Source organism: Puntigrus tetrazona, chromosome 2, assembly GCF_018831695.1.
Source record: "Puntigrus tetrazona isolate hp1 chromosome 2, ASM1883169v1, whole genome shotgun sequence".
In the NCBI taxonomy this organism is placed as follows: Eukaryota; Metazoa; Chordata; class Actinopteri; order Cypriniformes; family Cyprinidae; genus Puntigrus; species Puntigrus tetrazona.
Genome location: NC_056700.1, coordinates 24,837,568 through 24,863,761, shown reverse-complemented (window position 1 = coordinate 24,863,761; position 26,194 = coordinate 24,837,568). Strand labels below are relative to the sequence as shown.

The 26,194-nt window shown below is 35.3% G+C and overlaps 2 protein-coding genes across 3 annotated transcripts in view; both read right to left on the bottom strand.

Annotated features, from left to right (window-relative positions):
- Window positions 1–12,999, bottom strand: part of pde1cb (phosphodiesterase 1C, calmodulin-dependent b) — a 69,042-nt gene extending 56,043 nt beyond the window's left edge. The window contains exon 1 of one of the 2 annotated variants that reach the window (XM_043264671.1): window positions 12,528–12,999. In XM_043264671.1, the coding sequence (XP_043120606.1) occupies window positions 12,528–12,726 (199 nt within the window). In that variant the 5' untranslated portion in view covers window positions 12,727–12,999. Of the gene's footprint in view, window positions 1–3,492; window positions 3,799–12,527 lie in introns of those variants that run through there. The other variant, XM_043264680.1, reaches the window with a different exon arrangement.
- Window positions 13,000–14,646: 1,647 nt separating this feature from the next.
- viml (vimentin like) lies at window positions 14,647–20,984 on the bottom strand. The gene is made up of 9 exons (XM_043264823.1): window positions 20,404–20,984; window positions 18,847–18,907; window positions 17,497–17,592; window positions 16,625–16,786; window positions 16,370–16,495; window positions 16,030–16,250; window positions 15,867–15,910; window positions 15,688–15,773; window positions 14,647–15,104 (listed from the first exon to the last, which is right to left on the bottom strand). Exons 1-9 carry the CDS (start codon window positions 20,904–20,906, stop codon window positions 15,063–15,065), a joined length of 1,341 nt encoding a protein of 446 aa, XP_043120758.1. The 5' UTR covers window positions 20,907–20,984; the 3' UTR covers window positions 14,647–15,062.
- Window positions 20,985–26,194: the final 5,210 nt, after the last annotated feature.

Sequence of the window (26,194 nt, the reverse complement as noted above, 5' to 3'; positions counted from 1 at the left end):
TTATGGTTTTAGTTTTAGTTAATTGCTTTATTCGTTTAATATTTATGTGTTCATAGTTGATATTTTATATATTCGTATTTTATGGTTAAAATACCAAGTTGAAGTTTACTAAAAAATAAAACTGAAAAATAAATTTATATATATTATTATATTATGTATATATATATATATATATATATATATATATATATATATATATATATATATATATATATATGTGTGTGTGTGTGTGTGTGTGTGTGTGTGTGTGTGTATATACACACACACACACACACATATATATATATATATATATATATATATATATATATATATATATATATATATATATATATCATAAAAACTACAAAAAGCACATAAAGTGAAAATGACAACATAAAACATAAAAAAGCTTGTTCAAAATATTAGATTAACAAATGCTATAATAGAAAAACTCTCTAAATAATACTAAAATACACTGACTTGGGGTTAGTGAACTGAATAAACATTTAACTCTGTTTAAGCAATAGTAACAATAATGGATGCATTTTATTTTATATGCATCTTACAACACCAGTGAGTGCATTACTATGTGTGTCTAAATCTAGACTGAGCCCAGGCAGGTTCAAAGTTGAAGAGATCCTTTAGCTGGTTTGTGAGAGCTGCTTCTAGTCAGGAAAACAAAACCAGTCGATGAGATCTCATTTCAAGCGCATATGTTGTTCGAGCTGGGGAAAATCATAACATGCATTAGTGGAGTAAAACACCACACGACTCCCATTAAGAGTCATGACATTTTGCATCAAGACCAAAACACACACACACACACGCGCTATGTTTCTCCAGCACGCAACCCATTAAAAGCCCCCAGAGTGACACAGAGGACGGAGAGGAAGTGGTCACGCCGCTTCAGCCAATCATCATTAAGTTAACAGCGGCTCGTTGTCACGCTCCACTGGACCTGATTGACAACACGTCACACGTAATGAGCTCAAAGCACACTGAGCAATTGATTGCCGGACTGTGTAACCATGACGACAGGCAGATGTTTGAAAAAGCCAAAAGCATTATGAAGTGCGACTCCCTGCTGTGATCTCGCGCGATGATCAACTAGTTTATCTACAGTATTAAAAGTGCAAGTCCTAGTTAAACAAACAGTTTCGCATGCAAAGAGCCTCCTATTATAAATGCACCGAGACAGACAGCAAAAAAGCATCTCGCACCTCTGATGTTTCCATCATAACACCTTTCCTGACCGCTGTCCTCCCACGTGGGTGTGTGCTTCTCAGAAAAATAACAAACGGCTGATTAACGGAACGGTGTGTCTAAGTACGGAAAAATGTACAGTCAGATGTTCATTGGCTCAAAATAAACCCCGACAAGGTGATCGGGATCCAGACACGAAGCGTTTATTTTGAGATAATATGATAATGAGCGGCTCATGGACATGAAGTACTGATTTGACAGCTGAAATTATGGTATTATGTGAGAAGGAAGAATCTAGTGCAACTTTCAATGGTCAATGGCAATTTATTGGTTAAAATATAAATATTACACTAAATATTGAACTGAAACTGGCAAAATAAAAGGTAGCAACTAATGGAATTAAGTTTATTTGCTATATTTCTAACAATAAAATTGATCAAATAAAACAAATATATTTTTTTAAATATATAAATATTTAGTACTGATTATAAATGACCAATCAGAATCGAGTATTCTAATTAACTTTTATATTTATTCATTATATTACGTAATATTATATTATTAATTATTTTTATTTATGGCTCAAACTGTATGGTAAAATTAAATACTTGTGCTGTTATTATATTAAAACTCATTTTCTGTAATAGAATTAAGGCTGAAATTAAATAAAATATAAACATTAGACTACTGATTCAAATTTGTAACAATTGCAACAAAAGGTTGACAGTTAACAGAATTGTTCAAATTGATTGAAAAATAAAACTGAAATAAAAACAAATTAAAGCTAAAATTTTAAATGTTAAATATAAAAATAAACATTATATTAAACAAATGTTATATTTAATATATATATGTTTTGGATATAATAAATATAAAATATTATAATTTTATAAAAAAACTTGCCTTGGCAACTAACTGAAATAAGTCGAAGCGCAATAAAAATAATTAGTCAAATATTGGTAAAAACAAATAGAAATTAAATGTAATAAAATGAAAACAAAAATCTAAAAACATTAACACTGAAAATATAAAAATGCAAAAAAGAGCCCACTTTATATTAAGTGTAATATCTGTGTACTTCCATAGTAACTGTAGTGTATGTAGTATGTGACCACAGTGTAAGTACACACTGGTACATAGTATCTACAGCTCTAACGTTTGTGTAACTACACACATGTAACAAACAACTATATGGTATGTGGAAGTGTGTAACAGGAAACTGGCAACACTTTTTTCACCTCACCAAGTACTCGTGTAGCAGGAATTATATAACTACATTTTGTAACAAAAGTTTGTGCACCACGGTAATACCAGTGTACTTACATGGTAACTCCTCAGGAACTGGAACATTCTGAACACCAACCACAATTTAGATGTAAAGCCTAACTTACTGGCCGCTGCTGTGTAACAATAATTAAACGGTAAAACCATGGGTACGGTCTACTTAATGTGAAGTCTAGCACTTTCTTTACCAAAAAGTGCTGTTAGTCCTGTTACACATTTGTAATTTTCTTACCAAAAAGTGTTGTTACCAATGTCCTGTTACACATTTGTACTTACACAGTAACCAGATGTGCACCACAGTCTGGTACATAGTATCTACAGCCCTAATATTTGTATAACTACACATATGAATGGTATGTGTAAGTAAATGCGTATTAGGGGACACTTAATGTAAAGTGGGACCCAAAAGGCTGATTTAAAATATGAATACTATAATAATACATAATCAATGCCGTAGTAATGGTGTAAGAGATTTGAATAAAATGCTAAATATAAGCGGTAGTAATGCATGAATTTGCATCTTTTTTGCAAACTTCATAACTGTGCTTTAAAGTCTCAATATAAACTCATTTCTCTTCAAATAATTCCCTATAATAACTAGATGTACAGGCCGTTCACATTTATTTAAGACTTCTGTATGTACTGTTGTCTTACTGTAGAAGTACCGCAACAGAAACACCAGAGACGGAGACGATACTTAAATGAGAATTCGTTTCAATCTTACACGCCACGCAAAAACAACACAATCTGCTCCTAGTAGGTTTGTGTTTAAATGTGTATCGCACGCATATGTGTGTGTGTGAGATCAGGTGCATTTTACTCCGGTTGCTATGGCACCGCGGAGTTGCGTTCACCTGAAAGAGTCTTTTCAGAAATCAAACACTCGCACATCACATCCTCAAATCAACACATCTGTTTGTCTAAGCGCCGATGCACAAAACAACTGCCTCTACTGTACATCTGCAGCCGCGATGCCTTTCCATCAAACCCCCCCCCCGATCCCATCTTCTGTTAGTTTCTTACCAATGGTGAAGCTGAAGCCGTCGATGCTGAAAGTGGCACTTCTGCCTTTGGTGAAGCCCTTCTTTCTAGAGTCCGTCTCTGACATGTTTTCTCTCCCTCGTGTAGTATTTCGCGAGTAAATCCCAAAGTTGCGCGCGCAAAAGTCTTTTGTCTCCGGCTCGTCGGATCTCCGTACCCTGACCTGCTCCTCTCACGCTGTACACTATTTCTCTTTTTCTATCATTTCTCGTCCTCTGGCGCTCTCACCGTCTCATTATTTTCCACGGCTGAATGTGTGTCCCCTCTCAACACAGCACTTAGTGTAGCAATGCATAACACAACACACTCTGCCCCTCTCATGTTCTGCGAAGCACATTTAAAAGGAAAAAAAGCAGCTTTGCCCCCCCCACCCACCCACCGCCGGAGTGTGAGGATGTGCGCGTGTGATTTTTATCATCGAAATGCAATCAAACCTATTTCGAATCGCTGCGGATTAATTGAACACGTTCCCAGAAATGCGTCTGGCTGGGCCAAGGCCGTGAGGTTTGTGTATTTTGGTAAAGCGTGAATCATTCGCTTCTATTCACGGACTGTTGTTTTTTTTTTTAAAAAAAGATCGAAAACTATCGAGACGGATAGACAGGTGGAGGCCGAGATGTTACTCGGGTATTGTTCTGAAATAATAGCTGGAGATCTTTTTGTCTGTGTCTAAGTACAGTGGGTTTCACGACCTCAAACCCCTGAGGATTCGGTGACGGTTTAATGCCTGACTGTCTCACGTCTGAGGGAATGATTAGAGAGAAGAAGACATCCTTCGGTTAAACAATCATACGGTACAAAACTCTTCATGTATAAGCATATACTGTATAATTAAAATTATACATAACCAATAGTGATGTGATTAAAATCAATGAATAATTAAATAGGTCAATCGTTTTTATTATATATTTCAATTCATTTATATATCTAAAGGCAATTGTGCATTGTCTTTAAATATATAATAAACTAAAATAAGTTACATAAAATGTTATTATTTCAAACTATTCTTTGTTATTAATAAATGTAGGCCCGGCCATATTTTTATAAACATGCTTAGAAAACAAACATTATTGGTGTGCATCTTAAGACAAAACAAAGCCACTGACGTGTTAAGTTTTTTTAAGGTTGAAGCTCAGATTTACATTTTAGTCTAGGACTAAGCTGAAGCCTTGTACGTGAAACCATAGGTTACTGTATTAAGATGATCAAGTATGTCACTATTAATTTCGTATTTATGTTTTCCAATACGGTGTCTTCTAATTAAGGCTGAGCATGTACCACGGGCTGATAACCTGTCTAACAATCCTAGGTAATGTCCCGATTATCTTAGTGGTTCTAATGATTTTCCTGTGTGTTACGAGTGACTGAATCCGCTCGGAAGAACGCCGGAGGCAACCTGATCTCAAATCGCAAATATTCAGCATGCTGAATATTAATGATAAGAAATCCCGATGTGTTTGTGCGGGTGTCATAAACCCAGTCCGTGGACTTTCATTCCACTCACCACCAGATGTCACTCTCCCATTATTCTCACAGCACACAAACTGTAGCGCTGGACTGCATTTCCCATCAGCCATTGCACTGATGACACACACACACTCCTGATCGCACTCATCACACGCTCACCTGCATTCAATCACTCTCACACCATAAATAGCAGTTCCAAACTTCATTGTTTCAGCACTTATCACTCACCTTGTGATAGCTACAATACAAAGTTTAGTTTTCCTAGTCTACTCATAATCTTGCCTATAAAAATGATTTTCATCTTAAATTGCTTTTATGTGATTTACTAGTACATTTATTATTATATTAGATTGTTATTTATTCACTCGTTTAGAAAAAGTAAGTTTTTTCATCAGAGAATAGCATCGAGTCAATTAAACTCCTTGGATATCGATCTGTTCGGTTCGGTTAAGTATGGTTTTTGATAAGTTTCAGCTGCTTTGGAGTTAATGAAATGAACAACAGATGAAACAAGTACACTTTCATAATGTAACTAAAGTGCTCTATATTTGCGCACTAATTTTGTACTTAATATGCTAAAAATAATACTTTAGTATTCTTTAGCACAAGATAAACTTACTATTTTGAGACACCATGAAATGCACCTTTAACATAATATCTTTGTTTTTAAAAATGTATTTAATTACCACACTCGAAACCATATTTAATACAATAGTACGCTCAAGTTTAAGTGGCAATTAGATACATTTTTTAAATACAAAGGCAGTATGTTAAAGTACACTTTAGTTCATTTTCATGACGTCTCAAAATAGCACAGTTGAGTACACTTAGCTGATCTTAAGTTTATCTTAAGAAATACTAAAGAATCATTTTTAGTATATAAAGTACAAAATTAGTGCGCGAAAATAGAGCGCTTTAAGTATATTATGGAAAGGTAGCTTAGTGGGCCCCGTGCTCTTCACAGATGGGACAGAAATGAAAGGTGATTGTTTTCATTAAGTCTCCAGGGCATTTATTTGCTTAAAGAATACAGTAAAAACAGTAACATCAAAAACATGAATTCCTATAAAAACGGAAGCCGGGTTTTAAGTTTAATATACAATTAATATTAACCATGAATAAACGTAAATATAGGTCGCATTTTAACGTTGCTTGCATCGGAGAGACACGCGCTCCTTCTTCTCCAGATCAAATATTCATGGCTTTAATGAATGCATATGAAGATGGCTGCTGATTCGGTGTGCTTTTCAGGAGCTGAGATTCTTACAGAGGCAAGCAATCCTGAAAGGGCTTTAATGAGCTTCCAGTCACCGCTGAAGTTGTGAGCTTGTTTGTGTTTGTGCGTGAGGTCAGCTCATGTATATGATGTCTCTATTGTGAATGCTGGTCACTAGGCAACCAGCCAAGGCTTTTTCCCACAGCATTGAAGGGATCCTGAGGTTAATGTAATGCAACGTACAGGACAAAAGCTGGAGCTCGTGTTCACTGTGAACATATACAATCTACACTAACTGTTTTTTATTAGTGCTTATACGTGCTGTGTGTCAAAAATATATGTTACCGGTTTCTGTGTGATGTGCATGGCCTATGGAGGATGCACTGTAAAAAAATGCTTGTGTGTCATGTTCAATTAATGTGTTACTTGCCACTTATGTGGAATTAATTGGGAGATTTACTCTCAGAGTAAACTAATTGTTTCTACATTAATTTTTTGGTGAATGCACCTTTATTAGTGAAAATGTTTATTTCTGAAATCTGCTAAAGGAACAAGAAACTGTTTAAATTTGAAAAATATAAGTGTTAATAACTATATCTTGGATTCTAAACTGGAACAATTTATGCTAAAATCATCATTACATTAAATATTTATTATTAATAATAATATACCACAACAACAAGCTAATCATAACTAATAGGCTATACTATAATATAATATACTACATAAATGTATATTTTCATATGAATAAATACTGCTATTGTTGTAAATAACAATACATTATTAGTAATATTTTTCTTCTAAATTTCAGTTATTTCTCCCATGACATATATGTAGCTATGTACTAAGAGCTCCTACAAAAACACAACAAACTCCTCATGTGTTTGTGCACACTTGGCAAATAAAAGCTCATTCTTTTCTCTTCTATTCTATTCTATCCCAGTGTCTTTGGATTACTCGTGCATTCGCCTTTTCTAATCACAAGAGGGCGACAGCGCTATTAATCATAGACGATAGAGACTCTTCGGCGTTTGCGCATATTGACACTCCAGCGCTTCTCTGCTCATGATGCATAATCAATACATGTACATTAGCGCGTGCATTAGCTCACTGGCGTGATAATCAGCTTGAACAGAGCGATCGTCGACACAGATCGCGCGCTCTGCTCCCGAGCCTGTTACCATGGCAACGTACAGCGCGTGCTCTAGGAAGCCGCAGAGGCCGGTGATGTCACCGTCAGAGCGGAAACAGAGATATACAGCTATATAGATTAGTGCATCAATGTTAATTAAAAAGGTTTTACTTATCCATATTAACACGAAATCGCTAGCGGGATTCGGTTCTGATTATTAAAAAAAGAGAGAAAATTAACCTATAGTTGCCCACTGCAAGACAAATGAGATTTATTTGTTAAAATTATTATTCGCATTAGGACCAAACAGACTGTCACAGAATTACTGTCAAACCCATAGTTTATCATACTTTTGTTTTGTCTTATTCTGCTTTTGTTTTTTATTTTTATTTTATTCACTTTGTCTCTTTATATAGGCTTATATATTCTTTATTTTACTAGTTAAACTAAATTAAGTAAAAAAAAAAAAAAAAAGTTAAATTAAATTAAAATGAGAAATGTTCCCTTAGCACTGTAAAAATGCACAATAGGCCAGAGTAAAATGAAACCAATTTCAACTTACTAGACTCAGCAAACTACACAAGGCTCATCTGAATAAGTCCAGTTAAATATTATTCATGACTTGTTAAACTAGTTTGGTTAAACTTAGGTTTTTAAGTGGTAGTGAGAAGATTTTATTTCACATTTTATTTGTATTTATCGACAACATTGTGATTTTAACATGGGACAACCAACATTTGCATCGGACAGAATGGGACACCCTATCTATCTGTTTCGTATGCAGTTTTGTGTACAAACAATGTATCCTATACAATATGTACCCAATTTCACATCAATATTTAATTATAAACTGTAGGCCATTGACATTATTTACTAATAATTTTATATTATTTTTTTTTTTGACTTCCGATACAATTCCCCCGCAGAAAGAGTGCAAATTATATCACTTTTATAAAATATCTTATTTGGATTGATATTACGGATTTGCATTACCTGCTACTCCCAATTTAAAGTGTCCCTATCGTGGATTTTTGAAAATGAGCTTTCATGCAGTGTGTAACACAGCTCTAAGTGAATTCGTTTTAAATCTGAAAGTGCACCGTGTATAAAGTGATTGCGTCTCAAAAGAAAGAGTCGACTCTGAATCACTGAAACGAGTCTTTTTTTTAAATGAATCCCGAGCCATTTCATCCTGCAGGCAAAATTAAATATTAGCATACTGCCCGCCCACGCAGACCTGGGTGAACTTGACTTGTTGGTGTGAATGAAAATGCAAATTCGTTCTTCACCACTAGATGCTGTTTTGGGCGCGTAATAAATGCATATTATGAGACAAAAAATGTGTTTTTGACCTTGCATGCATGTCAACCTGTTGTTGGGGACCAAAACCAGAATATATTATCAGACAAAGTGCCAGGACAAACGGGCTGACAAGTCTCATTAGAGAGGAAGACTTCATGATAAATCTCATAATGAAGTCAAATGAACACATTCATAAGAAAGTGATCACGGAGGGGCCCCGAGTCAATATGAAACCATAGTGGGGCCCCTGTGAACAACTAAAGATGCAAATTCTTGAGCACGACCCCTTTAAACTTTCACAGAATTACGAAATTAGGCTTCTGTGTTTATTAATTTTTTTATCATTTACGACTTATATTCTCTATACTTTAGATAATCATGAAAAAGTTAGAAAAATGCGAAAAGTGGCGATCTGTGTGGCTCTACCCCGTCTGTTCGCACGCATCAATCATTATTTAAATAACAAAGCCCTAATTATTCATAGCAGGTGTCTGTCTCATCCTCAGACATGCAGAAACGACACAGACTGCTTGAAATGTGACAGGCTACATAATGCCCCGCTAAAAATAAACCACGTTCGCTTTCCGGTGAACAGTTCGTAGAAGAACCGGTTTATAATGATCTAAAAAACATTGTGAAAAGATAAACAAGCGAAAAAATAAAGGAACGTTGTCTTCATGAAACCAAAGCTGGCAACGAAGAACCTTTATGTTTAAGGGTACACTGTAAAATTTGGACTCGGGGCATCTTACCGCACCTCCAAGTCGGACAACATAGAACGGAGCTAGCTGTGTTTTGTTTTGATCTAAACGTAACATTCAGTCACTGTGTTGGTTGGTGTCTCCCCGTCTGTGGCTCTCAAGAGATGCAACGCTGTAGAGGGAGAAAAACCTGAACAACTTAGCTCCAGAGCCTCAGGGACCTCAGTAGGACACTTTACTGTCTCTGCTTCGTGGTAACCATGAAACACAGAGCTACAGGTGATATTTTAGTCACCCTCGAGGGTCGCTTCTTCCTTTACCGGTCAGGTAAAAAGGGGAGAGAGAAGAGGGATATCAAAGACTTCTTAAAAACTCGGAACAGGCTGGAAAAGTCGCTTAAAATTTTCTTTGTGCGTAATATTCATTTTCGTAATATTAAACCTTTGCGTATACGCTGCCATTCAAAAGTTTGAGGAAGAAAATATTTTAATGAAGTTAATTAAATTCGGCAAAACAGATTAAAATGATTCAAATGTCAGTCAAGACATTTATAATGTTCCAAAAGATATCAAACAAAACGTTGTTCTTTTGAACAGTATGCTTTTTCCATAAGCTGAAAATTCATGAATATAACTAATTTAATTTATAATAACGTTAATAATAATAATAATAATAATAATAAGTGTTTCCTGAGCAGGAAATTCAGCTCTGATCACAGCAAAGATTATTTTTTTAATGAAAATTGTCTTACATTTTAGTAATATTTCATAATATGTATTTTTTTTTTTTTTTAATAAACGCAGCCTTGGTGAGTATAAGAGACTTAATTCAAATGCATTTAGATATCTTACAGTATCCAATTTTTTTTTAAACGTATCTAAATATACTAAATATTCAATTCAATTTATCTTAAATCAGTGTTTTTATTTTATTTTAATTTCTTTTATTGTTATTTAAATCTTGTAATTATTTTATTTCCTCTCTTGTAAAGCACTTTGAATTACCATTGTGTATGAAATGTGCTATATAAATAAAATAAATAAAAAATAAATAAATAAATATTTGCATATACATGTTCAACAGCACACTGAAATCTTAAAAATAAGCTCGCGTGGTTATGTCCATTTTAGATTTGTGTAAAAATCCCTCTCTGAAAAACACTTGTGCTATATAAAGCCCCGCGAGGGCTGTTATTCTAACATCAAAGAGTTCAAACATAAAAAACACGGATCTGGATCCTTCAAAAGAATCGCAGCGGTGCATCATTGATCATCCCATTATGAAGCATTTTTCTCATCTGTTCCGGAGAAGTGCCTGAACTCTCTAATGTGCAGATAAATGGTCGCTATCACACCCGTTTTTGACCCAAAATGAGCAGACACCTGTTTCCCACCCGCCTCATGAAGGCATGTGCTTAAATTCCATAATTACCTAATAGAGACTGAATACAGTGATCACTGAAAGAGGATCTGCACACTTCAGCTCGCTTAACAATATAACAATATTGATAAATAATTAAGATGGGCAATGGTAACTTATTATGTTCACCAAAACAAAATAATAATAGTAATAATATATACTTTTAAATATTTTTTAAATTGTGATTATAGACACAACTTCATCAACATTTGTTTTTTTAGAAAAGGTCAAAGGTCAAAAGCTTAAATGTATGCATTGCAGTTGATGAAGAACTCACTTCCTGACCATTAATAGTAAATAGATATGTTTTGAAAGTATCATTGATCATATTTTTTAAGAAGTTGCTACTTATTTAATCTAAAATATATATATATATATATATTTTTTTAAAATACCATAAAGGCTTCAAAAGACACACAAAAATCTGAATATATCTTTAATTGATGTCAAAAGATTAATCACAGCACATGTGTTTGTGCTCAGTATATTTATGATGTACAGGCTATATATGGACACACACATATCAAATATATATTATAAAAACATTTACATGTATAAATATCATATATATATATATATATATATATATATATATATATATATATATATATATATATGTGTATATATATATATATATATATATATATATATATATATATATATATATATATATATATATATATATATATATATATATATATATATATATATATATATATATACACATATATATATATATATATATATATATATATATATATATATATATATATATATATATATATATATATATATATATATATATATATATATATATATATATATATATATATATATATATATATATATATATATATATATATATACATATATATATATATATATATATATATATATATATATATATATATATATATATATATATATACACATATACACATATACATATATATATATATATATATATATATATATATATATATACACATATACATATATATATATATATATACATATATACATATATATATATATATATATATATATATATATATACACATATATATATATATATATATATATATATATATATATATATATATATATATATATATATATATATATATATATATATATATATATATATATATATATATATATATATATATATATACATATATATATATATATATATATATATATATATATATATATATATATATATATATACATATATATATACACATATATATATATATATATATATATATATATATATATATATATATATATATATATATATATATATATATATATATATGCATTTGGGTGTATTTATATACATAATAAAAGAAAAATTACGTAAACTTTTTTTTACTTTCAATGCAATTAATAATTTGACAGCACTCATTTTAATTTACAAATTAAAACTTTCATAAATTAAAAATATTTTCAGCATAAAAAGCTATTTTGGTGCAATTCGTTTTTGTTTAATTCACTACTTATTTATCAGTCTAATAATTTTTACAGTCAGCTAACTGTTCTGTCATTAACAAAACAATAAGCCCGTCACATGACCCTAAAAGTAACCGCAAAACATGGGTGAAAAAACTCCCATTTTGCTTTTGTTTGATGTTTTGATATGCACAACGATCTTTATCGCTACAAACGTCCTATAGTTCTAGTCTCGGAGCTGCTGTAAATAAACAAAACTAGGCTATAACGAAAGCATGTAGGTTTTGGATGCTTCCTAAGGTTATGAAGGATGAGAGAAACTCACCTGTAGCAGACGCGGGAGCTTGCGGCGTGCTCGCTCTGGGGCCGCCGGTGGTTTTTCGCGCCAGGGACTGTTTGCTAGTTTGCTTCGCGGTCGCACCGGACCCGCTCCTCGTTTTCCCGTCCGCCTCTTTCTGCGGCTCCGAACCCACTTTGACCAGCGTGTTGCGAGACCTGGTGAAAGCGGAGGTCACTGAGCCCATCTCTGCCAAACAGCCTTCCGCTGGCTGACCGTCTGCTCTGGAAACGCGGTTACGTTCTCCATGACTCGGGTTCGGACTCTGTCATCGCTGTCGCGTCCTCGTGAAAGCGCGACGCCGAACCGTGTCCTCTGAGCCGCGGGCGTGCGCTTCCTCGGTTCTAACCGTGAGTCATTTTGTCGGCTAGAAACGACGAAAGCCGGCGGAAATCTCCTGTGCGCTTTCCCGGGGGACGCGGTCGTCACATGAATAAAGTTAGTTTGGCAAACACGGGTCTCTGGGGTCGAGAGCGTTGAAAACAAGCATCTGTAATTAGTCTGTCAAGTGTATCTCAGTAATGAAATCCGACAGTGGCGAGCTGCGAACATGCAATTGCTTTCTCAATTAAAATATAGAAAATAAAAAAAAATCCATTCGTTCGATACGTAGACTACAGTTTAGCTTTTACTAAAAAAAATGTATTTTTAAAAAAAGTAGCAGAATTAAAACTTTTTTTAATTTCATGGCTTAGCATGTTGGGAGTAACGTGTAATCAGATTACTTTTTTAGTAACTAGCGCACGGATTACTTTTGAACTCACTAGAAAAAACGCTAGTTGTTTGTTTTTCCCCTTTTAATAAACTGGCAAAGCTAAATGTGACAGGCTATCGCTTTAGCTGTTTCTCGAAATGAATAAAGACATGAAATGCAAACTCGGGATATGGAGCAAACGTGCAATAATGATGTTCAACAGCACAGATATGCATAAGGTGTTTAATTTTAATTGATTATCCCTGTGCTGATGTCCTGGCAAGATCCGTTTAAAGATACGAAAACTTCAAAAACGCATTGTGCGTGTTTCCTTGCTGAAGTAAGTTTCCTCTACTGTGTAGCACTGGTTGCGCAGAAGAAAGGTGGCTTTGGGGAGCTCTTTACTCGTTTGCTTTTAGTGGGAAATCACTTTTGCGTTTGCTAGAAATCGAACAAAAATAGAACAATCAAGAAAGACCATGTAGGAAAAATAAAAACTAACATAGCACATTGCTTTGTTTAAAAAGTAACTAAATAACAGTTGCTTTTTAGGGAGTAATGCAATATTTATAATGCATTCTTTTTAATAGTAACTTTCCCCAACACTGACAGCGACCTTATTTCTTATTTTCACCCCTGGTTTTCAAATATAAGAGATCCATTTAGCTGTTTGACCAATATGTTACTAACCTGACCGCTGGTAGCTAGTTTGTTACTGGCCCAAGTTGCACTAACATGCATTTTAAGTATTTTTTTTAAAAGTAAACCAATTTAAGTTAGCTTCAATCAGCCAGAAGATGCTTGAGTACCTGTTTTCTGAAATAATTGATGATAAAACTGTGCGTGGATATGTGACAAGAAGCTTAAATGAAATGTGACAACTGATAAATAGATTGTACTAGTTCAATTTCAGTTATTCTGTCACAAAAAAGCAACTGTATGCCTTTGGATGACTCAAAATGTAGTGGATGACAGCCCTTTAAACGCCGCCTTCTCTCCCTAAGTCAATATATTAATAGCATGGAATATTCTCCTTTTGTATCACACGGAAGAAAGACAATCATATGCAATCAGGATGGCATGGGATGTACAGGTGAGCTATTCCTTTAAAAATGCCGTTGGGTTACGACACCAAACACATGAGCCCTTGGTGTTATTCCCTGGGAGCGAACTGGAACATGAACATTCGTGTCCAGGGAGTACAAATCTCCATCACCGGAACAAACAGACAGGTACACACATCCTGTCCCACATGAACCACTAATAGAGGACACGGATCGTCCTCAAAGAGAGGAGCACCTTGTTCATGGTTGGACCTGTTTTTTGGTCCACAAGATGGCAGCGATGGGCTTCAAACCCAAGACCAGGAACAGAGTAGTAAGTGGTATTAAATGGAACCATTTCTCGAAACTATTTTTACCGTTTTACTTTGTTTTTGCAGATTTACCACAATGATAATAACAGCAGCCCAAGGAAGAACATTCAGACAAAGTGTGAGTTTCTTTATGAACACAAACCCTTCTTTGAATGTTTTTACCGTAGCATTTTGCTTAAACGCATTGAAGTTGGCTCAGAAATGCTATTTAGAAGATAAACGCAGGCTTAGGCAGCAAAGAAAGATTCACAGTACGCTAAAGGTCATGCTGTTTCCGTGCTTGTGCGTTATCGCTACATTTCCTCTACGGGCTCAAATACTTTCGGAGGTTGTAAAGGCACTTTGAAGCAGATTATTGTGGGTCGTTCACAGCAGACTTAGGTGATAGTTGGGATGCAGAAAGGTGCTGCGGTCGGTTGCTCGCAGCGACGATAACAGCAGGAGATTTCCTTCATCACTCCAGGTCGTCGTGGTTCTGAGTGGACTCATTGATCACCTTAATGGAAGAGAAGAGTGGAAGTGCTCATGAGAGACCCCAATGATATCATAGACTTAAAATTAGATTAGATTTATTGCAGGTTCACTGCAGAAACTTACTTAATACCGTAAATTGTAGGGATTCGTAGAGAGCATAGAGTTGTCAATTACAAAAGATTAAAAAAACAATAGCGTTTTTGGGAAGGTGCATAGTTGTAAATGCACATTAATCGTATCGTATGCTTCATTTTCTATGTTAGTTTAGTTTGAGTTGTGACCTAGAAAGTATTTTGTTGTTGCAAAACATTTTACTTCTTAATAAGCATACCATAATTAGATTTTGCTTAATTGTCAATGGAATATTGCTAAATCTTGATACTATCACATTCCACAATTGAAATAAAACTGGAAAACAACATGAAAATTATCCTTCATTTGTTCACATATTTAAGTATGCATGCATATACGTATGTATTTATGTTTTTATTGTTATGTTTTGTTTTTTAAATGCACCCAGTAAGCGATAGATTCAGTTTAGTTTCGAATCTTTTCACTTAATAATCGCGAGACTGTAAAAATACTGTGCTAAGTCAAACACATACCTGTCCATCTCTGGTCTCAATGGTCTTAATAAGAACTTTCTTAGTAAATGTATTTTCGCTGGCAGGCTTGGACTCCAGCATTGTTTCTGTCGAAATGCAAGATTATCTTCAATTAATCTGTGCAAAAACACATTTTTATGTCTTTCATTATTATATGTACTAGTGGTTTGACGTCTTACCTCTCAGGCTGAAGGAGGAGAAGTTTGGAAGAGGGGTTGAAATTCTACATCCAAGACAATAAAGAGTACGATTGCAATTACATCATAACTAAAATCCAAAAACGGCAGTTAATTGAATAAATGAATAGAGCACTAATGCACTGAAAGAGGTTGAAGCGTTCACCTGCTCTCCTCCCCCTCCAGAAGTTTCCTGTAGGTGGCGATCTCGATGTCCAGGGCCATCTTAACGTTGAGGAGATCCTGATACTCCCTCAGATGTTTTGCCATCTCGTCCTTCATGTTGCGTATGTCCTCCTCCAGCCGATCGATATTGTCGTGGGAACCCGACGACTCCATTGCAAAGTTCTCCTCCATCTCCCTCATCTGGCGCTCTAGAGACTCATTCTGCATCGTCCGTACAAAGAGTTGATTTTAGAATACATTGTCCAACTTGTATTTTGTTTGCAGTCACCATATTTCTAACCAAAGAAAAAGTCTAACTGGTAACTACGCAAGATGCTTACGGATCCCTTGAGCGCGTCCACCTCGCAGGTGAGCGCCTGTACCTGACGCCGGTACTCGTTAGCCTCCTGCTTGGCCAGTCGGAGAGCTTCATTGCTCTTGTTAGCCGCTTCCGTCATGTCGGTAAACTGAAAGCGAAGAGAGACACAGGTTAAACCTAAAAGTGACTTTAATGAACAAAGGCCCAATTAAGCCAACAAGAAACGCAAAGTGGAGAATAAATGTGGATAAATAGAGGTGAGCCCTGGCGAAGGTACCTTGGATTTGTACCAATCCTCCGACTCCTGGATGTTTTTGGTTGCCAGGTTCTCGTACTGCAGTCTGACGTCTCTCAGAGCGGCTGTCAGATCAGGTTTGGCCATGTCCATATCCACCTGCACCTGCTGGCCCTGGACCTGCGCCTGCAGCTCAGCCAGCTCCTGCAGACAGAGCGAGACACAGAGATTCCCACGTACTGCTTTCTGAAGAGCATCCGCCATTCGCGTGATCAGCTAAATACTCACATTTTAATATATGCGGTTAATATATGCAAATAGTTTTTAGCGCACAAACGTCTCCAAGAAAAAAAAATATATTTTTCTATATATCATGATATTTTGATCATGATAATAAAATATTATATTTGTTTATAATAAATAATTAATTGTAAGGATTATTAAATAAATATTTTATTTTTTACATTTTACACTCAAACATGGTATTATTAAAAGTGTAATTAAATATTTTATTATAATAATTATAATGTAAAAATATAAAATATAAAATATATAAAATATACTTAATACAGTTTTATGAAGAAACCTGTACATATTTTACACAATTTTAAACTTACATCTTAATTAAATATATCTAATATATAAATGATTACTTTTTTATGATCCTTTTATCCAAATAATTTACATCATACAGTTTTATGATTGCAAATAACGAAACCTGTGGAAAAATGCAAGCAATTCTACACGATATTTCACACACTGTTATCCTAAAAACGTAATTCAGTTTCAACAGTGCAAAAAAGATTTCAAAAAGAAACCAAATTCATCACTAGTTGAGAGTGTGACGATGTGGATTAGGTGCATTGTTTGTCCTCAAATGCCTTTTTAAGCAAAAAGGAAGCTGTGTATCTTACCTCATCATGGAGCTTTTTGAGGAAGATGAGTTCATCCTGAAGAGACTCCACCTTCCTCTCAAGATCCACTCGAGCAAGAGCAGCGTTATCCACGTCCTGCAAAACATCGACACCGCTACATGATGCAGCGCCGATATATTAAGCACACATGCACAGAAAGCGCACCCAGAAGAAGCCTTTGTGTTGTTAATGAGTATCTGGACACGGCACAATGCCCTGCAGTCTGTGTGACACCATTCGGATGTCTGCTGACAGAACTACCGCAACCCGCATTAAAACCATGAACAATAAACAGAGGCTTCAACACTCGCACCGTTTTTTACGCTTGACACATGCTCTCTCACACACACACACACACAAGTATCCAGACATTCCTGCTCTTGGCAGCCGGTTCAGTCACAACAGTTTGCTTTGTCAGGGTCTGCTGGTCTGCTGGAAGAGCAATCAGCGGCGATGGAGATTTCCCAGCGCTGATGCCAAAGACATTCAGCTCTGAGCCTGACATGCCACACCGAGCCCTTCCTCAAACGCCGACCCGCACTAGAACAGATTTGGATGAAAGCGTCTGCTAAATGACTAAAAGTAAAAGTAACAGATAGCAGTTCCCAAATTCAACAGAGAAGCAGCTGCGAGAAGATGTTAGTTTGGTCATAGCACCCAAATTTAGTACAATGATTATTCATAGATTTATCGTTATTTGTACTTTTTACGAAAGGTGTACTTACAGTGTACCTACCTGAGAAAATACTGGTAATTGGGTTAGGTTTATGGTACGTTCAGGGTCGGTACGCAGTTATTAATGCTTAGTATGTACATGAGTAACGGGACTGTAAAATAAAGCGCTACCGAATATTTGGGGTTGGTAAGATTTTAAATATTTTTGAAAAAAGTCTCTCATGCTCACCAAGGCCGCATTTATTTAATCAAAAATGCAGTAAAATTGTGAAATATTATTATGCTTCAAAATTTCGCTGAATAAAAGTATTATTTAAAAGTAAGCTGTATTGTAAAAAGATGCTGAAATGTCACAATGTTATCAATTCATATCATCCTACGTTGCTTAAATTTTAACATCTACATCCTGAAAACTCCACCCAAGGGTTAAATATTGCAACATCTATTACCATACCTCCGAAACTGTTAAAATCAGTTGCAATATCATCTTTAACTATTTGCATCAGCAAAGGCCTCTTGAAATAATTTCCTGCAAAGTTCCTGTTTTTGGTCCATAACAGAACGATTCGCTCTTGTGGTCAGACTCTTACCTCTTAACTTTCTTTCTTATATGTTTCCCAAAATGACTTGTTATTGTTATATGTATCACTATAATTAATGTTAAAGATGTTTTACCTGTCTGTAACTCCTCATGCTGCTCTCGGCATCTTCCCTCTGAAGAATCTCATCCTGCAGTCTAGAAATGAAAGGCGTCAATAAAAACTGTTCATTTTCAAATATTTTCCAGTGCAAAATGGTTTTCGCCTAATATAATTCTTTAAAATGAATAATTGTTTCGTTTATGAATCATTACACGACCCTAACATTTAAACACCTGAAATGATTTCATTGCACTAGATCACAAATCATAAAAAACGGTATGTGCAAACAAATGATGTCGGATGTCCAATGTGTTTTGTCTTTATTCTGCTCAGGGTGCGTCAAGGTTAAAGTCCCCTGAGGAAAAAGGGACAATCGATTTTATATTTTCCAAAACACTAAAAAGCAAACACCGCCACAACGCTTTCCTAAACACACTGAGGTCACCGAAAAATGAATAAATTGATATTTAATAACTTTTAAATGCTAATTTGTTGCAAAGTATTGAATGGCTATTGAAAGAAGTTTATACATGAACACTTATTATTTTTTATATGCTACTGCTTTTATTTTTTTAAATTAGAATGTCCTTAAAATGAATTGCTATCACTAACGTATTTGCATATAATCAGCAATTTTGCAAGATTACTGTTGCACATTGAACGGAGAAAAAAAAAAGATTTTTAATCAAAACAGCTTATTCAGTAAAATAAATGTTTTTCTCAATCTTCTCCCCCAAAACAAGTACTTTTTTATTTAAATGTTTATTATTTTTTATTTATTTAATTTTATTTGTGCATGTGTGTGTCAAATGCTTTGCTGAAAGTTTTTATATTTAACATGCTGCAGATAATATTTGGTTTAATATTGATTGTGATTTAAAGCGTTGCATCCGTAAAGCAACATGCCCAAATGCGCCTGAATGAATGCTTTTAAAACGAACATTCTTAAAACGTTCTGATAAGGTTCTCTCAAAGTTATGAACGAACGTTCTTCCAGTCAAGGAAATAAACCATTCATTAACTATCTGATCTTTAATAACGTTCTCGAAATGTTAGCATAAAAACTTTATGTAGCCTATAAGCTACACAGCTTTGCAAATCTTCACATTTTTATTATTCAATTCAATTCAATTCAATTCAAGTTTATTTGTATAGCGCTTTTTACAATGGCTATTATTATTATTATTATTATTATTTTAGGCTACTTCTAGTGAAGTCACCATTAGTTATGTAGCCCTTATAACAATACAGATTGTGTCATTTGAGAATAGGATGTCAGCAATGCGTAATGATGAGATTAAACACTATATGTTCAGTTGAGGACATTTCATTATTGAATTCATTGTCTATATAGCTCAGTTTCGTTGAAATAGTATCTGCGCAATCACGTCGACAATAATCGATAGAAATTAAGTGATGAGATAATACATATTGTATAACAAATACAGTTGCTTGGAACTGTATAACAGGGTTTTCTCAAAGATACAATACAAAAACGTTGATAAAACAACGTTTTTTGAATGCAACCACTTGTTTCAGAGTGCTCTGGGAACTTTCCAAAAGAGAAAAGCAATGCACAGAAAATCGTTACTTCTCTCTGAGCCGCTCTAAATCGTCTGCCAGGTTGTCTCGCGTCACTTCCACGCGCGCTTTCTCCGTGGTGAGCTGGTCCACCTGCCTCCTCAGGTCGCGCATCTCCTCCTCGTACAGATCCGTGACGCGCGACGACCTCTGGCCCCGCAGCTGCTCCAGCTCCGCGCACAGGATCTTGTTCTGCTGCTCCAGGAAGCGCACCTTCTCGATGTAACTGGCGAAGCGGTCGTTCAGAGACTGCATCTGCGCCTTTTCGTTCAGCCGGTTGACCTTGAATTCCGCGTTCAGGGCGTCCGAGAGGTTGAAGTCCAGGGTCTCGGAGGCCAGTCGGGGCATCGCCGCGCTGCTTCGGACTCTGGAGCTCCTCGACGCGTAAACGACCGGAGCCGAGGAAACGCCGAAAGGCGCCCGAGAGCGCGCGGAGCTGGGGGTCTGGCGGCTGGAGAACGAGCTGCTCCGGCCCGCGTCTCCGAAGCGCTTTCTGTAGGAGGAGGCGGACATGGTGAACCTCAGAAGTTTCTCTCTTCAGGAACCGTACCAAACGGGGAGAGACGGTCTGAGATGAAGCGTCCTTTATAGTCAAATCGTTATGCAAATCAGCAAAGCGCCGGAGGATTTGAGTGACGCTGGCAGAACCCTATCGACACTGAGAGAGTTTCTAGAGTTATTTTAATGCTCTCCGCCTACTGAGGAAATAAGACCAAATGACAGAAACGTCCTTTTTTAATGCAGCCTTTAATGGTGTTTAATAACTTTGAAATGAATGCTTATTTCACCAAATCCAAACATGCATTCATTTGCTTGCTTGTTAAATACTTTAGAATTATTTTAACATTTCTATAATTAATAGAATTATTCGTTATTTTATTTCTTTTTCGTCAACTGATTAATCGCAAGTTTTTGATTACATAAAATATGTGTGTGTGCTGTGTATAGTTATTATTTATAAAAATATCTTGTATACATTTAAGAAAAAAATATATATATATAAAATATATTCATATATGCCATTTTTTTAATATAAATTTATTTATTTATTTAATAAAAATGAATAGGATATTATTATATTGACTGGATGGTTTTAAATTAAAGAATACTGTTATAAAGATTAGATAATTTTTTTTTTTTGTGCTTATATTACCTTGAATTTTATCAGGATGACTGCTGAATTTCATCTTATTTTTATTCAGCGCACTACTCAGTATCTTGGAAAATATGTTTTATCATGCCTGAACCATCCAAGCTCACATTATTTATTTGTTTCTATACTTGTGATGGCTTTAAAAGCTGCTTTCACGTGTAAAACACACAAACGTGTAAAAATGCTGTGTAACCTGTATAATCCGTGATTGCTCACAGAGGAGCTGATCTCGATCGAATGGCACCGTTTCACAAGTCACTTCACACATCCACAAGCCTTTAGCCTTAACACTTTTTCGGCTATTTCAAGAACTTTTTTAACCTGTAGCGTGAGGCAGTAGAAAAAAACAAGAGAGATCACAGAAGTTGTTTACAGCCACTTGATCCTAAACGAATCATCCGGTTAAGAAGAAAACAGACCCTTGAGCTGCACAAAAGTCATTAGAAGTCCTTCTCGAGCTTTTTTTGGAAGCTGAAATGCCTTCATTTGGAGAGTTAATTCAATATTGCTGGTCAGGGAACATGTTCCTCTGTTAACATGGACTTTTCTCAGGCCTTGCATTTAGACTTCTGCATTAAATTGCATATTTTTTGCACGCTAGATAACAGTAGTTACACAGCTGATTACTGTTGTTAGATAAGGCTATTCAGCCTGTAATGAGACTAAATGACTGATGCTTTCCGGCAAGTGCTGTTATTTTTGATGAAGCCTTGGTTCTTATCCTCCAGCATACTTGACTGAAAAGCTCTTTTGTTTTACCTCGAGTGATTCTGAGCCACTGATCATCATGGATTATTTCTGTGGAAACTCGACATGTCCATAACCAGCGAGCAAAAGATTCGGTTTCCCCATTTACTGCTAGCATGAATAAAATGTATTATTAGTTTATAGCCGCCATAGGCCAATTACTGCCTCTTTTTTGATGGTTTATTTTTTTTCAAAGTAGCCTATTCGACATAGTCAATTGACCCTAAAACATACAGCTTTGATTGCAAAGAAATGAGTGTCAAAGAAATAAATGATTTAGGAATATGTGCTTAATCCGCAAAGCAAGCTCGTTTTTTTCTGTATCCCGCGATTTGGACACAATATCAAACACATACAACCTCAGTGAGTCACACAGTCCATTTCACCAACAAATGACTCTTTCGAGCCGAGTCCGAGTCTTTTGTAGCGAATCACATCGCATTGAACAAATGACTCTTACGAACCGAGTGCGAGTCTTTTTTTTTTTTTCTTTTTTTTCGATTTTTTTAAATTATTATTATTATTATTGAACATTACAAACGTTATAACATAGATACAATTATACATAGCCGAGTCCGTGTCTTTTGTAGCGAATCACATCGCATTGAACAAATGACTCTTACGAGCCGAGTCCGAGTCTTTTGTAGCGAGAGTCAATACTTTCTCACAAGGTATATTCTCCACAATATTGTTCCAATATAGAATTACATAAGGAATTGCAGAGTTGCTATATCTTTCTTAAAGACGACTCTTATATTATTATTATTATTATTTTAGGTTTATTAAAAATAGCACCTAGCCTACATAACGCGGAAGTAAACCTACGGTGAAACCTCCGGTTCATTAGCCGCTAAAGGTAATTTACCAGTAAAATAACAACGTGCAGTAAACAGTAAAACTATTTGTACCACAAACTATTGAGATCATAGCTGAAATAACACATTAAAATAATAAGATACGACTCACCAATTTTCAATAGACTATCAAGCAACAAAATATTAGTGTACAGCTACAAATAAATGGACGCGGATGAAACCCGATGCTAGATGCACCACGGAGTTTAGCTCTAACCCCTATCAAACATCAAAATATCAGGGTTGAAGCTAAAGTCTGCAGTGCATTTGACCTCCAGGGCAATATTTGAGGAACCCAGTGCTGGACACATAATTTACAATTATGGCCGGACCTATTTTTACGACAAGTATTGACTTGTAGCCCTACTACTACTGCTTTTCCAGGGAACAAATAGGTTAGAAAACTGGGTAAGAAAGGTCTTGGGTATGTTTCATGAGTTTCGTGAGCTAAGAAAGGTATTAGTTACAGTAAAACCTTACAGTGTTCTCATAAAGGTTTCATGTAGAGAATGAGTTTGGCACACTTTGCTCCCAACAGCACCACAAGGAATAATGAGGCTGAGTGGTCTTTGTTCAGGTCGCCATGGCGACTCAGGAGTGCTATGGAAGGGTTCCAGGACTGCAGAGGGCTAAAGAGGGGTTGACTAGTCTTTAAAAGAGCAGCAGATTTGTGTCTGTGTGTGCATGCTTACTGTAAAAAGACACCTAAAACTTACAGAAATCACTCCTTACTGTCTGCTTCAGCTCTTCGGGGTTTTTGCTCAACATTGCCTTTCGTGAAGCTGCCCATGCTCCTTTTGTTTTGCAATGCGTTTGTTCTGTTGCTAAGCAGAGGGTGGATATTTTAAAGCTCAGGCTGCAGTTGAATAAAATGTTTTTCAAAACATTTTAATATAATTGAATTAATAGTCTTCAATTTTAGTTTAGTAATTATGTATTTTTAGTTAAGTACATCAATTTAAACTTAGCTGAAATGAGAAATGAGAAATAGAAATAAAGTTTTAAAAAATATTTTATTTCCATTATATTTATTTCATTTATTTCTTCATTAGTTTGTTTTGTTATTTGGAGTATTTTAAGTTAGTTTTAGTTAAATAAATTAAACCCTGCCATATTTTTAGATAGCAGTCTATCCCTCATTTGCATGACAATTGAATATCTGTCAGTGACATCTGTGTTTTTTGCTTTCAAAATGCCAGAAACAGATGGTTTTCTGTAATCATACATCTAACCTTAACTTCTCAAAGCTGAACGCAAATATATATATATATATATATATATATATATATATATATATATATATATATATATATATATATATATTAGTTAGTCTTTCACTGGAGATTGCAAAAGCTATGAGAACTGCAGGACATAGAAAGTCAGGTGCATTGCATTGCGAGATGCAATGATTCATCCAGCATGCCTTTAAGCATAGCATACCGTGTAGTGCATGCATATATGTTGACAAAATGAGAGAGCATGCATGAATTGTTTTCGTCTGAGTAATAAAATTCACAAGGCAAGAAATGTCATATGCTAAACCAAAAATAAGACAATAAAGCCAACACAGATTTCTTTATACTGAACAGAGCCTGTGTTGTTTTTATAGAAGTCTTGCAGCTAAGCTGTCTCACATCATCTGATTAACCCCAGGCTGCTATGGGGTCAGTATATTATCAGAGATTGTTCCCTTTAAAATGCTTTCTGCAGAGAGCCACACCGGGAGCGGCTGAACCCGTGCACACCGGCTGGAAGTATCTTCAGCTGTGGTTGTGAAATGCTGACATACACTGCAGGGCTGAATGGGCTTATCCAGGCAGAAGAGAGTTAGAATTCACCGGCTTTACGAGCTCCGAAAGAGACAGACGTTGCACACGTACACCATGCCAAACACGGATCACCTACAGCTTCCTGTTTATGGATTTCACTTCAGATGTGGCCTAACATCTTAAACGTGCACGCCTTTGCTGTATATTACATTAGCTTGAATTGTTTTCCGTGCATTTACAGCTCAAATGACAGAGTGGAAAACTTTTAAGCTTGATTCCAGTAGGCTTTTATGTTGGTTGTTGTGTCACGATCGTATTTTATTGAATCTGTGCAGCCTTACAGTTCTTTTTAATAACAAAATATGCATTATTATTATTATTTTACATAAAAAAAAACAATGGCTGTGATCTTTATGCACATTAGAGAATAATGTGGGGGGAAAAAAAGTTACTAGTTGGTGTTTTGTCGCCCCTTAGTGGTTACTCATATTTTCTTGATTAAAGCATAGAGTGCCAGTAAGCAATTGTTGGCATGTGATTCTCATTACACAATCAGGTATTTAATATGGTTTTAATCATAGCAGAATGTCCCAATTGGTGTCAGATCAAGCCTTTTATTGACTCCTAGTGCAGACGCTTAATCAAGTTCTGTTGTTTTGAAAGCAGCTGCTTTCTGAAGGCAGTTTAAAGGGAAATGCTGAACCATAGCATGCCACTAGGCACCATTTGTTTTATCATTAGTTACTTAGAAACAGTTTTGTCCTTGATTACCAACGGCGTCCACTAATTACCATGGCATAATTATTCTTCAGTTAAATTATGTAGATTTCATGTTTGCAATTCAAGCTGTTTTTCTTGAGTTCTTTTGGAATACTTTTTACATGCCAGATGCCTAATAATGCATTTCTTTTATTTACTTTTTAGGCTATTCCGTTTTATTTTACACTTTCTGTGTGACAAAACAGTTCTTTCCAGACCTTTCCATTTAGTGACGCATTAATATTCCTAAAAGGATAAATGTACATGTAATCCTAAATGTAAATTACAAAAGACTCCACAAAAAAGCAAGCCTTAGGCTTTGTGTAAGGAGCAGCCTGGATTAAAAATACTATTTGATGTAAATCCCTTCTCTGCCTACAGTAGCTCTCAATCTCACATTCGCTCTCTATTTTTTTTTTCAAGTGTGACTATCTGCGTATAACGATTCTGATTTTATTATTTTCTCACATAAAGCCATATGCCATCAGTGCAAGTCACGCACACATAACGTGACCCTTT

Coding starts and splice junctions, on each gene's coding strand:
- viml (XM_043264823.1), bottom strand. CDS start 20,906: ATGTCCGCCTCCTCCTACAGAAAGCGCTTCGGAGACGCGGGCCGGAGC. Junction 16,787..17,496: donor TCAAAAAGCTCCATGATGAG/GTAAGATACACA, acceptor CTCTGTCTGCAG/GAGCTGGCTGAGCTGCAGGC. Junction 15,911..16,029: donor CTGGAGGGGGAGGAGAGCAG/GTGAACGCTTCA, acceptor TCTTGGATGTAG/AATTTCAACCCCTCTTCCAA.